The sequence below is a fragment of the Mirounga angustirostris genome, unplaced genomic scaffold (genome assembly GCF_029215605.1).
Source record: "Mirounga angustirostris isolate CCGP_5_RB_7025 unplaced genomic scaffold, mMirAng1.0.hap1 SCAF_3, whole genome shotgun sequence".
Classification (NCBI taxonomy): domain Eukaryota; kingdom Metazoa; phylum Chordata; class Mammalia; order Carnivora; family Phocidae; genus Mirounga; species Mirounga angustirostris.
The window spans coordinates 122,900,875-122,925,825 of NW_026991711.1; the positions used below are offsets into that span (position 1 = coordinate 122,900,875).

Genomic DNA, 24,951 nt, shown 5'->3' on the forward strand with positions numbered 1-24,951 from the left:
AAAAGATAAAAATACTGAGAGGTTATTACAAAGTTACAACTGAAAAAAACCACTACTACCAGGCCTGCTGAATCAAAAGTATTTGTCTTATTTCAGGCATGGGTTTCACAATCCAGATTGACAGAAGATAAGTATTTTGCTTTTCTCTACAACTCCAAGAAGAAGGTAATCATGAAGCCAAATGAGAACCTGACTTAATGATTGTTGGGGAAGAATATTTGAGTGTGAATCTGGTTAGTATCTACTTAATGCAATGAGGACACATGAATACAATTGCCCTCAACATGAAAAAAAATGAAGTAAAGAGAATGAAGAATCCATACCAAAAATAAAACCAATGCAGTATTTTGCCTCTCTACACTAAGGCCCAGAAAACACCCAGCTTTGTAGGGTTGAAAGTATAATCCACACAACCTAGTTTTCTCATCATGTCATTCTACAACAGCCACTATGAATTTGGATAAACTATTTTTGTTTGGGTTTATTACAGACATGGGGGAAGGAATGGGTGGGTAATGAGTACCACAGAGTACTTCTCACAGTGCACAATATATAATTCTTTGTGTTTTAAAATTACATCTTCAAACTTCAATGCAAAGATCCCTAATATTAGTGCTCAAGTTATATGATATAATATAATGCCAGTTAATGTAAAGTACTATAAAGAAAAATAAAAACAGGCTAAGCGGACAGTGAATGACAGAAAATGCTACTCTAGAAAGCATGGCAAAAAAGGCTCATTTTGTGTGATGGTATTCTGACAGAGACCTACACCATACCACTACCTGCAGGAAGGATAGTCCTGGCAGAGGGAATAGAACAAATTCCCTGGGACAAGCAGCTGTATTGCAAGTTCAAGGAATAGCAAGGAGCAGAAGACTAGAGAGCAGTTGGGGTTGGAGGTGGGGGGGATACCAGAAATCAAGACAAAGAAGTTGTCAGTCCCATATCCTCAAGGTGCTTAGAGACCACATGCATGTTCAGGATTTTATCTAAATGTGAAGGAAGGTATGTTTGGCTTGAGAGCAAGCCTACCCAAAAGTCTTTTATTAATGTTTAAATAAGTACAAGGCATGGTTACTCCACAGGAAAAATAGGGCAAAGACTATTGTGCTAAGTTTCACATAGAGAAATGGCTATTGAAGAAGCAAGTGCTTCTTCCAGAAAGGAAGGAAGAAAAAGTCCAGTACCCATTGGAGGCAACATTTGAATTTCCATAACCCCTCCATTTACTACATTCAAATATAAAGACAATTTTAAAGTAATAGAACAAAGAAACCAAAATACGACACATTTTCTTTTTATTTAAAATAGAGCTCTATATGCTTCACAAAAACAAGTGCAAGGAGTGACTGATTTATTAACTTTGCCACTTTACAAAACAATACATTTTCAGAAATGCATACATAAAAATATAACATTTAGGCAGATAAGTATTTACATTGGAGGCAGCTGAAAGTTATGCAATAATATTTAAAAAGCTTTAAAATAAATACTTTTATGACTTGCTGTTGGTAGTTAAACATTTTGGTATGAAGGCTATCACTGAGTTCTCACTAAATTCTAAAATACTATTATTTCTAAAGAAAATAAGTATATGTATTACTACAAAATGCGTATTTCTATAGACTAGAAGTTAATGAAACATCTGAATATCATTCTTTTCTCTTTGGAATTTGGAATTCTCTTCAGCTTCAACAATTAAAATTGTAACTACTAAAATTGACATCTGCATTTTTTATACAATTTATTGCCCAATTCTCATTTTAAAACCTAATTTATTTCTTCATATTCCTTATATACATTCATTTGGGCCTGTTTGTTGAAGGGTAATATCTTTTTACATACCTATGAATATCAGCCAGCTTACAATAAGTCTGTACAACAGTGATTCTTTTTACAGTAGTTCAAGAGTTCAAGGCATGTTTTGCAATGTCAAAATGCAATGGTTTTGACATTTGTAATATGTTCTTAGGTATAAGAAAAGTCACACTACCAAAAGAAAAGTATAATTAGTATTAGTACTTTGAAAGTCAATCCAAAATTCCTTTTTTTTTTTAGATATGAATCTAATTTTCTGTATTTAGGACATTTTAAAACCTGAAATACAGATTAAGTTAGAATAATTTTCTCCAGTCTAGGTTCAGAAGTGTACAAGATCTTGACACTAGTCATTGTGGAAACAAACTAGAATTTAATATTTTGGGCCAAACACACCTTATATAAATAGGAAAAAAGAGTTGGATTATTGGAAAATGTTTAATTACTTGTATTAACCTATTGAAGGAAATGGAGATACTGATAAATCTCATTTTATACCTGCATTAGTTAGACAGAATTTAGGCATGTAATTAGCTCTTTATAGGCAAAGTCAATGAACAGGTTTGCACAAGGAAAGAAAACTCAACAGAGATATTAAATGAGGGCCCATGTGTCTTGCTGCAGATTATCTGGGTTGAAAAATTAAATCGACAGAATAAACACACAATCTCTTTTGCTCTCTTGGAAATGCTAGGATGAAAATCTACAGAATTTTTTCCCTAGGTTCTCTAGTCAATTTGCAGATGTCAAGAAGCATTTTGAAAATTTAATTCTCATTTTCTGAGGTTGTATAAGCAGGGTGCTTTCTCTGGAGATAAACATCATGTAAAATGCTTTTCTGAAAAATATAAAAATATTGAGTTGAGGAGCCAACTGCAGGTTAGAGTTCAGCTCCTATCTGCCCCTCAGGGGAAAGTACTATTGCAGAGTACCACATACCAAGCTGGATCTGGTGACACTCAGTAGAAGGCCAATTTCCGAATACATTCAGATTCTTAGTGGTTCTGTTAACATTCAGGTTCATGTAGCCCCTGATACAAATCTTGCAGTTAAAACTGTTAGATCTGCAGAGAAAATTTTCTTGTATAATAATGGGGACCAGTGGTAAGAAAATATAGTCCTATCTGAATATATTAAAAACTAGGATGAGACAGTGTGCATGTTCTCCCAAATGTTGCGTTAATCTACAACTGAATTAAGAAAGTACCCTGGAAGTTCTTAATCGAGGGAGTTTAAAATGGGGATGATTACTTAATTTCAATACAATCTTATGTTACAAACCATATGCCATAACAGCTTAGTTTTAAAAGACGACCAAAGCAAAATAAAGCAATTGTATGAAACAGCAGAAATAAATTTAGCAGTCACATTAGGAGACAAAAATTTTACATTCTCTGTCCAAGTCATCATCTCTGAAGTGGAATTTAGCATTAAGGCAAAAGTAGACATTTCTTATATGTTAGCTAAATGCTAGAATGTAACTAGACTAGTTGTCTTTTTAAAATGTAAAAGAAAATCTTCTCTGCCATTAACAAATCCTCTCTTCATTGTGCCAAATGAAAAATCACTGGAAAAGGCACAAGACGAAACCTCTCACACGTGGGTATGGCAAATTAAAATCTTGCCAGGAAGTTCACTGTGGAGCAATCTGAACATGGGCTAGAAGACTAGAAGAACAGGAATTACAGAGTGATTGGAACTGATGACGATATCCGGCAAAGATGTCTTTTTTTTTTTTTTTTTTTAATGTGTGGAAAGAAAATGAATGCAGAAGACAAACTAATGAGAAACTGAAAAGAGAGAAGGCAATATGCTACTAGCCATAGTCTGAGATTCAGTGACCAATCATCTCTCGCTTCCATTCCCAGGCATAAAAAGAACAATCCTTACTGAGAGGGGACAAGAAGAGGCATGAAGTGTCCCATCATTACTTGTGACCTGCACAAAGAAATTCTACATTCTTACAATTCCTCAGTTTTATTCAGCACTTCAGTGGTTGCCTACCTAGCTTGACAACTATTTGACAACTTTTTCCTGGCCTGTTTTAGTTCTTCTCACGGACCCCACCATGAGTGAGCAAATTATTTCAGCAAAAAAAAAATAAAAGAGAGAGAGAAGTGAGATTTGATCAACACCATTAAACGATGCATTCTATCAGTGTACATTCAAGGTAGGTTTAGATGCATGCTAATTATTTTTTAATTAGCAAATGTTGACTATGGTAGGGCCCTATGGTGGGTGTCACCATTGGGTTTCCCTATCAGTTCTGCTAATAACAAGCAGTCACCTAATCTTTGATCCTTGGTTTCGCCATCTATAAAATATGGGAATTAAATTACAAAACCTCTTACATTCTTTACAATTTCCAAAAGTCTGGTTTTTGTTTTTGTCTGTGACACATCTAAAATAACTTAGACCACCAAGGGATTCTCTTTCATTAGAAGGCTAAATATTAGAATGATTAAGCCAAATGATATCTAGTTGCTTTTTAAAATTAGGGACTAAATACAATTTTGGAAGACAGTAGGGAATATTTTAAAAGGAGGTGAGAAAGACAATGAAACCTAAAAGCAAAGCTAGAGAGAAAAAAAGAGTGTCAAATATTGGAAAAATTGCATTGACACACTTTGAAAAACTGCCTATTATGGAAATTCTACTTAATAGTAACATTTTTAACAAAACTTTTGTATCCCAACCAACATATTTTCTTCTATGTATAAAAGAGGCCATCAGAAGCGAAGGGATGACTGTCTTCACTAAATAGTGCATAAAGTCCCGTTAGGTATCGCCTTATGGAGGGAGCTAATACAGAACAGCGTCACACACAGTAGGAGCAGGTTTCACAAAAGAAAAAAGATATTTAGAATATCTTCGAAAACCATACTGACACCATTTTAAGATGAATTCTTAAATATTTCAAAGTAACCTAAAATGCTGTATTTGTAAATTTACTTAAAGGGATGCGTATTGAAGAAATCAACCGCCATCAACTTGATTCACTTGTTACTGTTACTTTCTCAATTTCCTGATGGGAAATAAAATCCCATATCCATAGTTTAAATAAACTTATTGAAACAAAAAACATCTCCAGGGTGCCTGGGTGGTTAAGCATCTGCCTTCTGCCCAGGCCATGATCTCAAGGTCCTGGGATCCAGCCCCGCACTGAGCTCCCTGCTCAGCGGGGAGTCTGCTTCTCCCTCTCCCTCTGCCTCTCCCCTCCACTCGTGCCCTCTGTCTCTCTCTCATAAATAAAATCTTTTAAAAAAACTCCATATATATTTTAAATAAATAATCAGAAAGTATTCCCTGCTAAGCAATTTTAAGTTGAACTTCATGTAACAGCAAATGGGGGCTCCCTGCTTTCAGGTGATTTGCTCAGTAGGTTCCCTGGTATTTTTGCGTAAACTCTAAGACAGCCCTGAGTTTTCTCCGCCCCAGTAAGTCACATGGTGGCAAAATTCCAGCACAGTAGTAGTTTTGTTTAATAATTCTACTAAAGTAGAAGTATTAAGAATAATAAATTCTTATGGAACTTGTAACCTAATGAATCTATTGTAGATCTTCATTTTAAAATAAAAGCTGATTTTGAAGTCTTCAGACACTGCAACCAGGTTACTATTTTCATACAATCATGAAAATTTAAAATGCAAAGTTAATTGAAAGTATAAAGATGAAAAGCAAGTGCTATGCCTAAAATAGTGCACGACACAGTCATGTTTCACTTAACTTTCAAGTCAGAACATAAATTAAGAATTCTAGATGTGACATGCCAAATATTTTAGACAGAGAAGAAAGCACACAACAGAACTCTACCAATTACACCCTTGAACATGTAGCTTAAAGGCAACAAGTTCATGCTGTAATACTGACAACAAATAATGTTTCTCTTATTTTAAAAAGTGATGTTGCATAGAAACCCCATCACCACTTTATACAGTACTGACATTTCATAAATAGCAATTTCCCAAGCTTTATATTATACCCAAAGTCAAAATATTTGAAAGGAGCAAAGAACACTGACACATTGAGCCTAAGAATATTTTTTGCTTACAACACAATTCAAAAGAAATAAATATTACATGATGACACTCCGTCGAAAACAAATATTATGAAATTTAACAGTATAGGTATATATACAATAAATTTGTTTTTTGCTCTAAACTTTATCCTGTTCTTGTGGGCATCTTCTATTTATAATCATGTTCGGAGTTAAGAAAAAATGAGAACTTTTAACTTTTTGATCATTTTTGTTGACCTACCTCTTTCCTTAAAAAGTGTGTTTGGTAATTAAGATATAAGACTTGTCAGTTAGAAGTTACAGTAAACTAACACGAAAACAAGAAAAACATCTCAGAATGTATAGATTTCTCTAGAGGAAAAGTTGAACCAATAAAAATATGGAGTTCTATTTGGACACATCCAAATAAATTACAAAACATAGTGTCGAGGAAAATGGAGATGTTAAAACATTCTGTCAAAACTTAAGTAAGTATATTCACCCAACATTAGTGAATAAAACAGGAAATATTATTCTTATTTATTTGAACAGCCATTTAACTATAGTACAACCACAGTAAATAAATAATTTCATTCTCATATATTCAAAAACAATCTACAAGAAATCAAGGTAACAAGCATAAGCAAGATTACCCCTTCACGTAAGCTCTTTTTAAAATCCTTTCACATATGCGTTTTAAAAAACTGCTTATATAATTTAGATTGTCTGCAATAGCCCAATAAAGGTACCTTCTAAATGTTTTGCAAATTGAAAGTAACTTCCAGAACCCACTGTCATACGGAACTCAAGACTCCCTACTTTGTCAATTTATTTCCTTCCCCCTAACCGACACCTACATCCTGGTCCCCATTTCCAAATTAATCTTTAAAATCTCTGAGGGCAGAACCTATACATCTTTTCTCTATTGGCCCCAATATTGTGGCAGTGAAGATATGGGGTCCCCTATCTTATTTAACGAATGGATGACTACATTAGTAAGAGTACCACAGCTGTCAGATATTTGCCTTCGATATCTTATCCCAGCCAAATGAAGATGGGTTCAGTAACATATTTCCATAGCGAAATGAACTATAGTCACTACATTGTGATCTGCATGAAAATACATCGATATATCCTTTCAAACACTGTTACCCAAGTTATGCTTTGTAGAACACTGAAATGTGGGATAGTAAAAAGGTTTCCCCTCCTCTTAATAAAAGGGTTCCATGGTCAAATAACTTGGGAAATCTAATTAAAAAAAAACTCAACATTTCTTTACTGCTAGATTCCTCAAAGCACATGATATGCTAATGTGCACTATCACTTTCTAAGAATCTATCAAAGAATGCTTTTGGTCTTGGAACATCTCACCAGAAGAATGTTCTAAGGAACAGAGCTTAGGAAACAGTGTTTTAGAACAACAAAAGATACCATGTTAAATCTCTTTTACCCAAACAAAATTACAGATTTGAAAGAAAGATTCAATGTTCCATGTATTATTCAGAATTCATCACCTCTGTCTCCACAGGAAGTAGAATAAAGGCAAGAGTACCATGAGACTTCTTTTGCATCTACTTGCTCATTTTGAAAGGGTAGGGAAATAGCTATTTACAGTTACTGAAGAGTTCTCTTATTTTTTCTCAAAATATCTTCTACTTCCTCCTCCCTCTGTTCTAAGTGTGTATGTACAAAAGTAGTGGGGACCTCTGAAATAAATCTTAAAGACCCCTTCTAACAATGGATCTTTATGCCTCTTTAATCTCTGGAAGTATTCAGAAAACATTAATATTTCTCTAACAAATAGGCAGACTATGAAATTTCTATGAGGAAAATGTCAAGGGATATTGTCCTCAGAATTCATGCAGGTCCATTATGATTGTGCAGAATGACCCAAATGGTCTTCTGTCTGACTAAACCACGAATACCATCATGAAAGCTGTTGTTTCTGCATAAGGAGAAAAGTACTATATGGGAATTAACAGGAAAGTAGGAAACTAGCTAAGTCTACAGTGTGGGTTATCACAAGATTTGGACCTAGAGCCAGCTCCACCACTAGGTATGTGACTTGCGGGATTTCTCAATGTTTCAAGCTGTTGGATGTCTCCTTTGTAAATGAGAGGAAGTAACAATGGAGGTGGCTTTCATACAGCTTCAGGAGTTGCTGTGGTGGTGGATTATGAAGAACAGGACAGCAGGAAGAGGGGAGGCCAAGTCAGTGGCTACTCGGACCTCACTTCCATCTTCCAACTGAGAGGTTCCCCTTTTAAGTGTTTTAGACACTAAAGTTCAGGGCAATATGTATCTTTTTCAAAGATCCTTCTTAACTAAAAAAAAAAAAAGAAAAAGAAAACCGCAGATTATATCATCTAAAGTTCTGCTGAGATATAATGTTCTCTAGTTCATATTTTTTAATGAAGGTGTTTTCATCTCAGAAAAAAAATGCTTTTACATTTCTTTTTCTTCATTCATGTGCTCTTGATTCAAGTAAAATAAAACCTTAATGACTTGTATTAGTTTTATATAGCTTATTTTACATTTTTGTAATATCTTTCTTATTAAATAAAAAGATGAATTGATGTGGTGCTTCTCAAAATAAAATTAAAGACAACACAGAGATGGGATGAAGTCAATTCCTGCCTGTGCTTGACTTCAGAGTTATTTTTTCCATGCTGCATTTGAGCTCTTAAATACTGTACTGCATTATCTTTGAGGTAGAACAACAACCAAAAAAAGGTAAAAACAGTCACATAAAGAGGGAAAATGAGAAAAAAAAAAAAGCTGTGAGAGATTTCTTTTTAACACAATTATCATCATTAGGCTTTGCAGTCTTCTTTGACACAAAGTTGAGAGATAGTCTTCTTAATACGAAGGGCCGTTAGGCGGGCTGCCCCATTGGCATACCAACACTCCCGCATTATTCTCCCCATGACTCGGAGTGCCTTTAAGAGAGAAAAACATTAAACACTTTAGCTAGTCACACAAACACAGTCCAAGAGAAGCATAACCACAAACCCAGGAATTGATGCTAAGCTCTGGTGAAGAAACAGTAAACTTAAAACTGTATCGGAAGATCAGGACCAAACTTCTTTAAAAATCCAGTCAACACACACACACACACACACACACACACACACACACCCCTTATGGAGACTAACTTTTAATTGAAAATTCAATCCACTGATTTCTGGGAATATGGTAGAGTAGCTATCTTTTAAAATCTTCTGAGAAAGGACATGAAAGACAAAAAGGGATATGGGATGAGTTGCGAATTGCTTGATCTGGATGGTAAGTACATATGTGCACACTTTTTTTGTTATTCATCAAACTGTATATTAAGATTTGTGCATTTTAACATTTAAATTATGCCATAATAAAATAATGATCTAGGTGTAAATATCAAAATTTCTGAATTAAAAAAACAGTATAAATGAACTGCTCAAGAAATAAGATAAATACTCAGAGGGGAAAACAATGAGAATGCAGGAATCCAGAGAGATATAAGAAATCACTGAAGCAAGTGGCCACTCTGGTGACATCAGCTGATCTCATAGTCTAGAATTTCAGAAGTGATGAACCACATACAAAAGATAGAAAATGCAGCCAAAGCACCCAAAGGTATCAAGTCAAGATGTTTCCAAAGTCCTGACTATAAGGATGAATCAGTCTTAGAAGGAATTTTGTAAAGAAAATTATCTAAATCTTGACTCTTGGCAAGGAAAAAATCAAGCCCAGGCCTTAAAATGTTACAGTAAACCTAAGCTCAAAACAAAAATTCACAAGACAGGAGAAAATAAAGTATCATAAGCAAGAATCAATTGGAACAACAAACGGTAAAATCAAACCCATCAAAACATTAGATGTTAGAATTAATGACCTAGAAGAAGTAATGACCTAGAATGACACATGAAAAGATGCTCAACATCACTACTCATCACTTCTAGGTCCTTCTAAAAAAACAATTTAAATGAAATACATTTAAGAAATGCACAACAGGAAATCAGAAAATGATCTTAGAAGGAAGCTTTGAGAAGCAAAAAGGAATGTTGAACAAAGAAAATGATAAACATGTTCTTAAGTTTAAACAAATAATAATGGTATAAAATTACACCAGTATCTAATACATGGGGTTAATACAAAACAAAATAGAACTAAAATACTGGACAAAAATGGACAAAAATTGTTTATATCAGCAATGTAAAAAAATTGATCACATAAAAAATGACTATTTAGGTCTATTCTAGGAATGTATGATTGGTTTAACAGTGGAAAATTTATAAATGCAATTTCACATTAAGAGACGAGAAAGTAGAGAGGCCATATCTTCACCTCATAGGTAGGAAGAAAGCTTTTATCAAAACAAATTCAGTTTTTATGTAACCTGATTAAAGTTTTGACAACAAAACCTACAGCAAGTATCATACTGAAAGGAGAAATATACAAAATTTTATGAAGTAGAACACGGATGTCCACTATCAACTTTCAAGCAACACTATACTGGAAGTCCTAGAAACTAAAGTAAGAAGTAAAGAAAAGGCTTGAGGATTGGTCCCAGAACTCTCATTATTTGGAGATATGATCATCTATGCGGACATCCCAAAAGATTCTACAGTTTTATACTCTAAGACATTTCCCCCCCACACATGCATATATATATATATATATATATATATAGCAGCATTGTTTAAAAATGTTAAAATCACACAGAAGACAATCAACAATAGAAGAAAAATTGTACTCTAGCCATATAATGGACTACTGCACCAATATGAGAATGAACAGATTATAGCTACATCTATAAATGAAAGTGAAAAGAAATTAACAAGAATATCTACAGTAAGTTTCAATAATATGTTTCACAATTACAGAAAAGTAAACAATATATTTTTAGTGTGAGTATACATATACATATAATTATACATAAATATATATTTTTTTCTCCTAAAGAAAAGTTAAGCAATAATAAATAATCACCATAGTAATCTCTCATAGGAGTAAGGAATCTTTGTTCTATTTTTTAAACTTAGTAGCGAATTCACTGATTTTCACATCATTATTACACTTTAAACTTTACATATATGTTACATATTCTTTCATATACATAAAATTATTAAAATTAGGAAGAATTTAATTTCAATTTGGTTGTAAATCGCTCAAATTCTGCTTCTAAAATAAGTATGTAGGTAAGATATCTATACAAAATAGAAATATCGAGACATAATTCCTTCCTTAAATAGAAAAAGAAATGAGTGAAACATGCAAGAGGGGGGAAATTAGGGAAGAAAAAACTGCTGTATAAAATAACCCTTCTGGCAAAGCCAAACTAAAAAAATGTCACTTTAAAAATACCTCAAGTATTACAATTAAATATGGTAGACTATAATAGGAATAATGGGGTTGGTGGAGATTAAAGCAGTAAAATAGTTGTGGAATTAGATGGTTTGTAGTCTTTCCCTCCTATTCCCTTCCTTCTCCCTGTGGGAACCAGAAAAGTCTCTCGCTTCATGTAAGGCAGAACAAGCACTGTGATAACCACACTGAATGCCTTCGACATGATGCTTAACGTATGCATTGTCGGAGATGAGGAGAGAACTCTGCCATGAGGAAACTTTTCTGATATAAGAACATAAGCTCAAACTTCGGCAAATTTACTGACTCTAAAGATGATTGAATTGTAATACTCCGTCTGGCATGGACATTGACGATCAAACATGGCTGTGCTCCTACAGTTACCAGCCCCCCTTCAGGCAGATCAGGCTGCGTGACTGACTCTGGTCTATGAATCATGAGTAGACGTGATGTGAGTCACCTGAAGCCAAAGCATTAAAGAGCCATGTGTGACCCTCCAGCTCCTCTCTATTCCTGACCTAGACACTTGGAAACTATGTGTTGAGATAGCAGCATCCCGAAATCAAAGTTACCTGGATCACAGAATCACCACAGGGAACACAGCTGCCTGACCTGTAGGGGACTTTACATAGCAAGAAACAGTCTTGTTGTGTAAAGTCACTGGGGATACCAGGGCTTGTTATTGCCCCTTATCTTGGCATTCTGTATACATATGGCTAAAGGGAAGAAAACCTTTCTGAAGACTGATACAAGGACATATACTTACATATGTGGCACGAACTGGATGCCTAGATTAAGAGAGAAGAACTATATGGTCTCTGAAAATCTTCCTGATACTTACCTCAAAATTATAATAGATAAAACATATATAAGAACATAGCCTGGGCTCCTGGGTGGCTCAGTCTGTTAAGTGTCTGACTCTTGATTTTGGCTCAGGTCGTGATCTCAGGGTCCAGAGATCAAGCCCCACATTGGGCTCCATGCTGGGCATGGAGCCTGCTTGAGATTCTCTCTATCCCTCTCCCTCTGCCCCTTTCCCCAGCCCCTGCTCCCTGCCCCCCCATCCCCGGCCAAAAAGGAACATACTTACTTCACAGCTTTGCCACTGGTTTGGGATACTTGGTCGAAACTTCTGGTCACAAACAACCTTCCTCATTTCCTCTATTGAGGGATCTGAAGGCACCATGTCATAGTAAGGCAACTGGTACTCCTCAACAATTCCTGTAAGAAATTTACATAATAAATTTCCCAGTGTGAATAACAAACAAAGATGCTTATTTCTTTTTTTTTTTTTAAGATTTTATTTATTTATTTGAGAGAGAGCATGAGAAAGGGGAGGGTCGGGAGGGTCAGAGGGAGAAGCAGACTCCCTGCCGAGCAGGGAGCCCGATGCGGGACTCAATCCAGGGACTCCAGGATCATGACCTGAGCCGAAGGCAGTCGCTTAACCAACTGAGCCACCCAGGTGCCCGATGCTTATTTCAAAAGAATACCAATTAAGTCCTCTAGGCACAAGTGGCACCCTGGGAAACTGGAAAGTCAGGTTTATGAAAATGTTGTATCACTAAAAATGAATTATATAAGTATAAAGCACTCAGCTGAATAATTATTGCATAATTTTATAAAATGCACATTATGAAACTTTACATAATTCTGATAATTACATAAATCTTATATAAAACATAAAATTATTTCTATTTTATAAAATATATAATTTTATACAATTATATATTATATAATATATAAATAAATTACTTTTACATAATATAAAATATAATTTTATATTATAAAAATTATATGAGTTCTGATTTATATAAAATACCATTGTACAATTCAAAAGTAATGCCTAATTGCAAAATTTATATCTTGGCCTTGTTTGGGAATGAAGTATTTTTTTCCATTAAATAACCTTCTCTTTTTTTTTTTTTAATTTTATTATGTTATGTTAGTCACCATACAATACCATTAGTTTTTGATGTAGTGATCCACAATTCATTGTTTTCTTATAACACCCAGTGCTCCATGCAGTACATGCCCTCCTTAATACCCATCACCGGGCTAACCCATCCCCCCACCCCCTTCCTCTCTAAAACCTTCAGATTGTTTCTCAGAGTCCATAGTCTCTCATGGTTCATCTCTCTCTCTCCGATTTCCCCCCCTTCATTTTTCCCTTCCTTCTCCTAATGTCCTCCATGCTATTCCTTATGTTCCACAAATAAGTGACATCATATGATAATTGACTTTCTCTGTTTGACTTATTTCATTTAGCATAATCTCCTCCAGTCCCATCCATGTTGATGTAAAAGTTGGGTATTCATCCTTTCTGATGGCTGAGTAATATTCCATTGTATCTATGGACCACATGTTCTTTATCCATTCATCTGTTGAAGGGCATCTCGGCTCTTTCCACAGCTTGGCTATTGCAGACATTGCTGCTATGAACATTTGGGTGCATATGGCCCTTCTTTTCACTACATCTGTGTCTTTGGAGTAAATACCCAGTAGTGCAAATGCTGGGTCATAGGGTAGCTCTATTTTTAATTTTTTGAGGCACTTCCACACTGTTTTCCAAAGTGGCTGTACCAACTCGCATTCCTACCAACAGTGTAAGAGGGTTCCCCTTTCTCCACAACCTCTCCAACATTTGTTGTTTCTTGCCTTGTCAATTTTTGCCATTCTAACTGGTGTAAGGTGGTATCTCAATGTGGTTTTGATTTGAATTTCCCTGATGGCTAATGATAAAATCTTCTGCACAGCAAAGGAAACAGTCAGCAAAACAAAGAGGCAACCCACAGAGTGGGAGAAGATATTTGCAAATGACACTACAGATAAAGGCCTGGTATCCAAGATCTATAAAGAACTTCTCAAACGCAACACCCAAAAAACAAATAATCAAGTCAAAAAATGGGCAGAAGACATGAACAGACACTTCTCCGAAGAAGACATACAAATGGCTAACAGACACATTAAATAACCTTTTCATTAAACAGAATAGCTTTCTCTTTTTGAAAATTGATAGGCAATCTTTTAAAAGCTGAATTTCTTACATTTGGATTTTAGAAGTACTGTACCTGAGAATGTGCCAAAGAAGCAGCAAAGGTACTCAAGATGGACAATTCAACATGAAGTTTCATATTTAAAGAGTCTCAAATACAAAGACCTGAACTTAATTATCAGAATGTTACCTGAACTTGAGAATTTCCTCAAAAAATTGTTTTAACAGTCTTTTCAATTTACAATACTTAAGAAATGCCCTACTATTATGTTAACTAACTTACTATTTCAAAGGTTGAAGAAAATTTAAGGACAATAACCTAAAAGCAGATCTAGAAAAATATTAATATGAAATTTTTAAAAATTATTACAAACATGTTTGAATCTTGCTATTTACCACACATTGTCCTAAACCCTTTACATATTTTAATTATTCCTCAAAACCTCTGACTAGGAGTTACCATATTATCCCTCCTTTACTGAATGAGGAAACTGAGGCACAAAGAGTCACCAGTTTGCTCAAGATCAAAGAGCTCATAAGTGGCAGATCTAGAATACAATCCCAGGCTCGAGAATTCCACTCTAATTCTACTGCTGCTATAAATAGCTTCATCTGGGGTGCCTGGGTGGCTCAGTTGGTTGGGTGTCTGCCTTTGGCTCAGATCATGGTCCCAGGGTCCTGGGATCGAGCCCCACATCGGGCTCCCTGATTGGCGGGGGGGCTTGCTTCTCCCTCTCCCTCTGCCTGCCACTTCCCCTGCTTGTGCTCTCTCTCTCCCTCTGTTAAAAAAATAAATAAAATCTTTAGAAATAAATAAATAATAAATAACTTCATCTTCCTGAATGGTTTACTATCTTATCTCTTAATAAAAAGGGGAAAAGTATGTTTTCTCATTCAAAAGAATTTTACCCTTGTAAGTTTAAAAAAAATTTTTACTCATTTTTTAAAAAATGAAATTGGTGTAAGGCACAATGATATCAATACAAAATACAAAACTGACAGTGGTCTGATAATGACAGCTCTTTTAGTGAATGTTTACTCTGTACTATGCTCTGTACTAATTAATTAACCAAATGAATCCGTTAAATCCTCAAAGCCCAAGGGGTCAGTTTTATTATTAATTTTACGGATGAGGAAAGTGAGACCAAGTAACTTGCCTAAAGTCAGACATTCAGGAATCTGCTAAACCACGGCTTAGTATGAAGTCTGTCTCACTGGAAAGTGAAAACTCTAATCCGTTTCCTACCAGTAGTTAACTTTTCTCCATGGATGCCACAACTTCAGAGGCTGCATTTGTAGGGTTTCATCCTTTCAAACTCTTCCTCCTCTCATTATTAATCTCTAAACAGCTAGGAGCAGTAGAGTCAGGAAGTTAGTCTCTGCTCACCTCTGGCCTCCGCTTTCTCACTTCTACATTCATTAACACAGAGAAAAAGCAACAACAGCCAACAAAACAAACAAACAAACAGGAAAAGCCTGAAAACTAGAAGACTTCAAGTCCTGTGGCTTTTGGTAAAGTTTTAACATCTTCGGGTTCAATTTCTGGTAGAAAATAGAGCTACAGCTAACTGCATACAAACTCAAGAAAATTTTCAAGTGCTTTGCAAAGTATCATTAAGAAAATCAGAATTATCAAGAGAACTGTCACCCCCACCTGAGCAGTAATCATAATACAAAATCATCATTATATGTAGGATGCTCCACTCTTGAAACTGGAAAGATATCACCAAAAGGTATACTCTTAAATATTATAAAAAATGACTCAATACAGTGCTTAGAAAAAAATACATAGAAAAAATATCTTGTATTCAGAGCATCAAGGAAAGACAGATACAAAGAATATCTCCAACATCTTACCTCCAACTGAACACCTTCGGGCTATTTCCCAATAAACCAGACCAACAGAATAGATGTCGGCTCGTTTGAAGGACTCAAAGATATTCACATTCATTGTATCATCAAGCATTTCAGGAGCCATATACCTTCAAAAACATGCACATTTCAGATCTTCTGTATGACTTTATAGCAATCCAGTAAAATACAATCTTAATAAATCCTCACATAAAATATGAATTAATAGCTTACATCAATTTTAAAAGTAGATCTAAGCCACTATAATAAATTAAATTTAAGTAATACAGCTACTGACTGAACTATAAGTTTAAAAATGTTTGAAATAAAACTAGAAGTCATCCTACTCAATGTGTCAAAGCACAGATGCCAGGAGCCAAATACTTGCAAAGGACAAGCTAGAGGGAAATTCAGCAAGCAAAGCATTCAATAGGAGAGACGGAACTCAACCTCCACCAACAAACGTTGCCATGGAAAGTTCCTTGAGGGCAAAGAGCATCTCTTATTTATCATGGTGCCCCCAGGACTCTAACACAGTGCTCAGCAGCATTCCATAAACATCTCCTCTGAATGAACAATTTTATTATACAGTGGCTTCCAGACATATATACACATTATATATTGGCTACAAGAAAATGACACCCTTGTTTGAATAAGACTAAACCAAAGAAATCTACAGTCCATGGGACCTGACAGAGCCTAGCTGTCCGAAGGGGATTTTCACGATTTCCCAGAATATTAAGAGGAGGATGCAATACCCTCCCAAACTCTTAAGAGTTTTAGATTCTCTGAAGGAGTCCAGCATCCAAGGCTTCCCTGAGGGGTTCCTGATGTGGAGACAGTCTGATGGGCAAGCCAAGGCTTACTTTTTATAGGGAAAAGAAGTTCCGTAGGGCTGCCCAGTTTGAATAAACTGCCCTGAAGTGTTCCTGGGGCCTCATTAAATTTTTCTAGGGAACCGTGGGAAGGACTCAGATGGATAGGCTTAGAATCTCAAACATGGCTTGGAGGTCAACTGTACCAGAAATCTCCTACTCAGAAGAGCCTTTGACAACTCCAGGAAAATGTTTTGGTTGTTTTCTGACTTCAAGATCAAGAACCCAGGAATTAAAAAAAAAAAAAAAAAACCCAGGAATTATGTCAAAGTAGCATGAGCCTGATATTCAAGTAAAAGGAAACGGAAGTATGCAGGCCATATGGCCACAGGCTGGCCAGAACAAGAAACCACCAGAAATCCCATTACTAATGGGTCTGTCGTAATATATATGTAGTATGTTCTGCTTCTCTCATACTTGTTTTGATGACATTTTTTTCCCTCCTATCCATAGGAAAATGTATTCTCAGAAACTGACCCACTCAAAATAATGTATCACCATCTCTTCCACTATCCCTCTCTACTGCATTCCCCACCCAAATGGCTACTATCTATATGACTAAAAGGCCAAGTGTCCTTGCTTTTTAACCATTGTGTCACTTACTTCTCAATGACCCAGAGAAGACTCCTTGCTTTCTTGGGCCTAATGATTTTTCATTTGGACCCCCACCCCCAAAAAAAACCCCACACTCATCCCAGGATTTCATGTTTACGGGGCGGCCATATGTCTGAGCGCACCACCAAAGTTAGTGATCTTACCTTTTGGTTCCCACTTTAGGATTCTGAGGTATGTCAATCGTGTTCAGTACTGAATCATGCTTCACAGCCAGCCCCAAATCTGCTATGGCACAAGTTTCACATTTTTTCACTAAGATATTCTTTGATTTTATATCTCGATGAGCAATAGCAGGTTTACCTATGAAGCATAAGAGAAGAATACTCATTTTGTTGTTGTTGTTACTGAAGACTGACTCTCTCTAAAAGGAATCACTTTGAAGACCTGGCTCAAAAGTCACCTCTGAAGACAGGTCTTCTCTGACCACACATTCCACATCCCCTGTCAGTCTCCACAGAGTACGTCATTTTGCCTTCTTCATAACCCTTATTACTATCTAAATTATATTGTTCATTTACATGTGTGTTTAATTATCTGTCTCTCCCAACTGGACTGTAAGCTGCCTCAGGGCAATGCCTGGGTGTTACTCATCACCCATCAGCATGACTTTGATGCTTAGGACCCTAGGTAGCACTTAGTAGCCACTAATAAATTTCCTTTGCATGAACAGGGAAAGAATTAGTATTACTACCACTACATAAGAACATAGCAAATAAACTCTTACAAAACAAGTTTCAAACTTTTACTACCCTAGACCAGCAGTTCTCAAATGTGACCCCAAAATCCCTGGGAGTCTTTGAGACTCTTTTCCAAATACCTATCTGTGGGATATTACATTTTCTTCACATACTTCAACCAAAACATAAAGGAACAACTGAATGAAGAACATGTTTGAAAATCCAGACATTAAGTCAGACATTAAAGAGATTTCAAAAATGTAAAACAAAACCATATTTTCACTAGATTGGTTTTTGTATTATAAAAAAGATGCAAATTTTTGAAACTTGTTTAATAATTAGTTATTATTAAGTAAATTAATAAATACTTTTTGAATTTTTCAATGTTAGTTTCTATTAGAGTAAATATTGATAGAACCCAAATACACAAAAACCTTTGGGTCCTCAATAATTTTTAAGAGTTTAAGGGATCATAAATCCAAATTTGAGGACCACTGCCCTGATTGGACTAATGACTTTCTAGAGCAAATTTTTTATTAACTCAATAAATAGAAAAGACAGTGGGTATTATTTGATCTTTGAGTCCATTATATGTAAATATTTTTTAAGGTCACATTACATTTCCAATTATTTTAGCTATCAAAGGTAAATATTTAAAGTATTTATAGTCTCTGAATATAGAGCATTTGCCACCAGAGCAAGATCTTCCAGGGATGTGTGCTAAATGGCAAAGCTGGAGCCACCAGGTGTAAAAATGTTATTATGGCTAATACACAAAATGATGAGTACATAGATGAGAGTTGGCTGTATCATGATAATATCCTCAGCTTTTTAAAGTAACTTAGTATTTCTTTACATTTGATAGTCATTTGTAATAAACTAAAATACAACTAAACACTAAAACACAGCTTGGTGTTTCTATCCTCATATTTAAGCAGAAAAAACTCAGAAAGAAAACACGTACCTTGTGTACCAACAATCTCCATATGTAGGTGGGCCAGACCACTAGCTATCGAAAGGGCCAGTTTGATCATGCCAGCCACGGTCACTATATTTCTATTCAAATAGTCATATAAGGAACCCAGTTCATGATATTCGGAGACAAGCCAAAGTTGAGTCCAAGTTCCATTATCTAAATGGGAAAAAGTCTCTTTATTGCTATAAATATATGTTGAGAACGAAACCAAAAGCTTTTAGCAAATGTCAGTATTTAAAGTAAATCTGTATTGTTCACAAAGCAAAGCTAATTCCTTTAGTGAGGATGCTGACAGTCCAAATTAGCAAAGTAAAATATCTCACTGAATCCCTGAAGATATTGATATACTAGAACCTGTTGTATGTATCCACCAGAGCTACAGGAAGCTATGAGAGTGATTCTGATTAAGTGAACAACTCCTTTCTTATTCTCTTTATATACTGATGGTACCATATTCTAGAAGAAACCACTGACAGATGAATTTAGGCTCAGTGTTGTGCTGTAAATTACTCTGAGCTTTTAAGAAAGATTGTTCCAGTACAAACAAGAAATGCAAAAAATTTACACAAAGTGTTATTACTGTAATAAAAGCTCTACAATTCTAAGAATGTTCACATTGTTCACCTTTCAAAATATGAAGTTGATGATTTTCCCCAAAAGTTTACCTTAAGAGCTAAATACAGTTACTAGACATTTTCAAGTAATTTACTTTATTCAACCAAAAGCTAATCCAGCTTATAAAATATTTTTAGCAGAACAGAAATTAGCCTAAAACTTCTCCAGGTATTAGAGTCCCTGGAGTTAGCTTTAGCTTTTGGAAGTGTCTACAACAGCCAGGGGCAGTCCTGACCAGTTCTGACGCTCAGAGAAAGGAAGCGATAATGAACATTTGTTAGGGACTTCTTCTATTAAATGCTTTATGTACAAGAGCTACTCTTAATCCAAATATTTAATTTCCAAATCCGGGTAGTGATAAAATTTCCTACGAATACAAAATCAACATTACGTGACAAAGTTCAGTAATAAACTGACCATGTACAAAACTAATCCTTATTCTACCTCTCTCCCTGCTCAGTGCCAGTGACTATCTTGCCCTCTCATATCAATGTCTCTGTCAGACCGTTGACTAACCAGTGGAACTATAAATACCACAAAAGATTTAGAAATGAGGATGAAAGCGATGTTGGAGGTCATTTAAAGTCATGCACAAAGCCACTGATAAGTAAGCCAGTGACAAAGGTAGACCGGTTAAACTGAAGAAGAGACAATCAAGGATGATCTCCCTTGGGCCTATTGTTTTATAATCAAATAAACATAATGATTAAATTAGGCCCATCAAGATGATCCATATAACTAAAGTCATCACTGCTTTGACAACAATGCTAATTAATCTAATCAGCAAGTACACTTCAGCTCAATCTTAGGAAGGTTAAGAAAAAGGTCTTAGGTTACTAAGAAATGTCTCATTTTCAATAGTCTGGATATATTTTCAAAGTATGTAGAGGTAAGAATTTGAAAGAACATTTCTTGTTTAAAGCTCATGTTGGCTTTACTCAGTTTATACCTGGCAAATCAGAAAACACATACTGTCTACAAACATAATTAAGGCCAAAATGTACAGTAATTCTAAGCCTCTCTTTTGTCATCTGATTAGTAATAATCAAGCTTATAATAGATAAAAATAATCATAGATTTTAATTTCCATAGGTAATGGTGGGTCCCTGATATCCACAGATAATTTTTTAGATAGAGGTTACAATCTCTACCTCACCGAAGTTCTTCATCAGTATTACTGATTTGAATTAAAAAAAAAAATGGACTGGATCATGTTTTGCTCATCTTTGTGCCCTGTTGCCCTTTGTTATGGGAACTAATGCACAGTTAAATAAATAAAAGCTATGCAAAAAGAATAAGGAAAGCATAGGTGATCCATAAATTATATCCAGTCCCTGATTACTCGGGGATTTATACTGTATTTTATGAATATTGATTTCAATACCTAAGCTGATTCTCTGTCTTGCTCCACAAATCTCAAAAAGTCATATACTGTTTGAGGTTGTTGATGTTAAACCTCAATATAATTCATACTCAAAGTACATTGATAGAAAATTTCACTAAAATTGATTTGCTTGCTGCCATTCTGACAATGTTCATAGAGAATTTGAGTCCAGAGTTGAAGCCTATTTATACAGAGGAGAAGTACAGTCCTGGCAAAGGTGAATATTCGACTAGCATTCACTGTTACGTCTGTACCGGTTATTAAAATATTGAAATATTTCTGTCCTCATTGGCTAACAGTTGCTACTCAAAATTCCAATGTCATCCCTTTGCCCTAGACACCCAAAGCAACCTCCCCCACCTCCCACCACCCTCTGACAAGATGCCTCCCAATCTCTTCATGTACCAGCAAGTAAGGGATAAAAGCTAGACTGGCAGGGCTCTCCCAGGACTCTGTTCCAATTGAAGCTTCTGTTCTGATTGGTTGACTCCTCTGCCATACCAGTCACCAAATACTTTAAATATCAACCTGGCTATGGTATCATGATTTCATATCACTCGTTTGCCCTGCCTTTACTGTACGGTTCTGTACATTTATCTGTGGAAAAGAGGAAAAGCATTTTCTATCCTCAATAAAGAAATTAGACTTTTACGTATTTTATTAAAACAAAGAAATTATTGATGGTGATCTGATGATGGACATAACATGTTTACTTGCTGAACCCAATTAGAAAATACCTTTGTTATCAGCAGCAATGAAACCAAGTATGTTTTCATGTCTCAGCATGACCGTCTGATAAATTTCTGCCTCCCGAAACCAAGATCTTTCATCTCTGGAGGAGAAGATTTTTACAGCCACATCTTCCCCACACCATCTTCCATGCCAGACCTCACCAAATCTACCTTTTCCCACTATCTCCTGAAGTACGATCGTCCTTGCAATTGTTCTTTGAACCAACAGAGGTAGACCTAACCAAAGAAAAGACGGAATTGATGATTACAAACAAGGAAGTGTCAGAAAAAAACTGTCATGATGACCATTATTTTCACATAAAAAATGCAAACACTGAAGTGCTTTCATAATTTTACCGATTTTGAAGAAATAAGCACCACTGTACCAAACTTCTGGGTCAAACCATGCTTAAAAAACACCACTCCAAATTCTTAATATGAATTTCTCTTCTCACATTCCCAAATAAAAATTTCTTGAACATAACCTGCTGCTACAGATATCTGATTTTCCAGAATTGCTGCAAATCTCCCTGATTTGCCCATGAAAGCCAGTCAGGTTACTAAATACACAAAGTTTAAAAAAAAAAAAAAAAAGGTGCCATCAGTCTCTAAAATAAAATGCATTGTTTCTAGTACAACTGGGGAAGCAGAAGAATTCCTTGTGAGTTTTTTCAAAAACCAAATTAAAATTGCAAAGTGAAGAATCAGATTCAATAATTAAGTGAGGTAATCATGTTACACTAAAAAAAGCAAAGCATCGTCATAGAAAATATCAAATGGAAATTCTTTGTGAAATAAAAAAAACAAAGAAAATATATTCTGAGTGTATGTAAAAAGTTTAGATTCTTTGAACCAATAACCCCACTTCTAGAATTCTAACCTAAAGATTTAATGCAAAACACAGAAACATTTATGCCAAAATATTTAATACATTATTACTTACAGGAAATAGAAGGGAAAGTATCAGATAATAAAAAAATTGTTAAACATAGTGCAGCGATTAAGAGAACAGATAAGAAAGACCTCAGTTCAAATTTCAGCTGTGCCACCTGGTAACCACGGGCAAGTAATGGAACTTCTCTGAGCTTCAGCTTATCTAAAAAATAGGGGATATTAACAGTACCTATCTCATAGGGGTAATACAGGAATGAATAAGCATGTTAAGCACCTGGCACAGTATCTGGTATATTCCATGCTCAATAATGGTTAGCCCTTAATATTCTATCTTAAAACAGATTACTTAGAACAAATGATAATGATGCTGCTTATGAGGAGGTATTTCTTAATGACATGGGAAAATACTTTTGCTATAATGTTAAATGAAAATAGCACAGTAAATTCTACCCACCTAAATAAGTGTACCTAGCTATCCAAAATATGCACAGGAAAAAGACAGAAAAGGAAATTTGCCAAATGCTATGACGGTTCTTCCTATTTAGTGGAATCAGGGTGAATTGTGATATTCTTCTTTCTAATATACATCTTCTTAATTTCCACAATGGATACTTATCACTCTTATAATTAGAGGAAAATAGGTAAAGAGGTTACAGTCTAAGTTTACTCTGGAATGTCATGTTTAGTTCTTATCCTTGTACTCAGATGGCCCGGAAACTCTCACTGCTACAGCCCCGTAAGCTCTGCAGGCTTCAGCCTCTGCTCCTGAAATGAGCCATGGTTTATTCAGATGTGCTCATCTTCATGAGAACCACCCACTGTGGCTAAATAAGCACAGACTATAAGGTTGCTATTATGGATCTCAACAATTAGTCATAGAGCCCCACAGCCAGAAAGTTCTGAGATCGTCTAGTTCAACTTTATCATTTTAGAGATGAGAAAATCGGGGCCCTGCAGTAATCGAAGACTTGCCCAGAAATAGGCTGTAGTGGGAGGCCGACCTACAACTAAAATATTGGTGTTCAGTCCAAACTCATGCTCTCACCATTCAGTGGATATGTCTGTAGTCCTCTCCTGTTGGGAAGACTTCCAGCAGCAAACTCTAAGGGCTGTTTCTTGTAGGCTATGGCCAAGTTTACTACTTGACCACACAATAAAAGTTGTACTAACAATCATCAGGCCAAATTGCAATCTCAATCTCTCTCCTCCCTCGCCCCATCTTGCATACACACACCCACCAAAACATCACCATCAACAACCGCTACCAACAACAACTGATTAGAGAACTCGATTAGCCTCTATTTTCAAACTGCAAATTGATCAAGCACATGACCAATGCGACAGACCATGGACAGAGTAAGACAACATCATCAAATGTACTCAGCATAGCAATTCAAGTTGAGACACTAAAACTCTGGGAAAGGTGCTTTGGTATCTTTCAAGGCAACCACTCCAAATAATCTAGCTCTTGTTTATACACTTAGAGATTTCATTTGAAGATACATAGACTTTGCTTCTCCCTGTAGGCTCATTTTACTTTCTTTCTTTTTTTCTTTCTTTTTTTTTTTTTTTTAAACCAGGGGTTGTAGAAGCTGATGTCTGATGGGAAGCTGATGTCTGATCTTTCAGTAATGTCACCACCCATCAGAAGTGTTATACTGGGACAGGAAAGTAGCAATTCACCCAGTCTCTCAGAAGCCACCTGAGACACAATCCATTCTCAGAAATAGTCCAGCAGCACATCAGTCCATTTTCCTTTCTTGCAGGTATTCTATCTCTTTGAAATGACTCGGCCAGGGATAAGCTTCACAAGTTTTGGTTTCTCAACATCTAACAAAACTGCCTTTGCCTAAAGTTTGCTGGCCCAATTAAGAGAAGCAAAAAGGAACCACCTGATTTCCTCCCAGTGAACGAGCTTTCATGATGGAAACCTTGCAGCAGCTAGACCCATTCTCTCTGATTACCAAAGACAATGCTGCCATCAGGTACTTTCAGCCAGTGCTCACTGCCAAATGGATGTAGCTGACTTTGAGAAAAAGTGCCTAAAACTCTTTCAAATTGGTCATTAAAAAAATCATCTGTGCTTGGGTACATGGACAGCTTTCTTTTTAAGAAAGATCTTAGAATAAAGGTAAGAGTCCAATAGTCAGTAAACCCCGATTTAAGTTTAAAGA

At 35.7% G+C, this 24,951-nt stretch overlaps 1 protein-coding gene across 2 annotated transcripts in view; it reads right to left on the reverse strand.

Moving 5' to 3' along the window:
- Positions 1 to 1,284: 1,284 nt before the first annotated feature.
- The window catches only part of ACVR1C (activin A receptor type 1C), an 80,597-nt gene continuing 56,930 nt past the window's right edge, over positions 1,285 to 24,951 (reverse strand). For both annotated transcript variants that reach the window (XM_045868827.3, XM_045868826.3), the window contains 6 exons: positions 21,890 to 22,120; positions 19,142 to 19,309; positions 17,644 to 17,800; positions 16,017 to 16,141; positions 12,255 to 12,385; positions 1,285 to 8,757 (listed from right to left, as the gene is read on the reverse strand). In XM_045868827.3, coding sequence (XP_045724783.1) covers positions 8,632 to 8,757; positions 12,255 to 12,385; positions 16,017 to 16,141; positions 17,644 to 17,800; positions 19,142 to 19,309; positions 21,890 to 22,120 — 938 coding nt within the window. In that variant the 3' untranslated portion in view covers positions 1,285 to 8,631. The remainder of the gene's footprint in view (positions 8,758 to 12,254; positions 12,386 to 16,016; positions 16,142 to 17,643; positions 17,801 to 19,141; positions 19,310 to 21,889; positions 22,121 to 24,951) is intronic.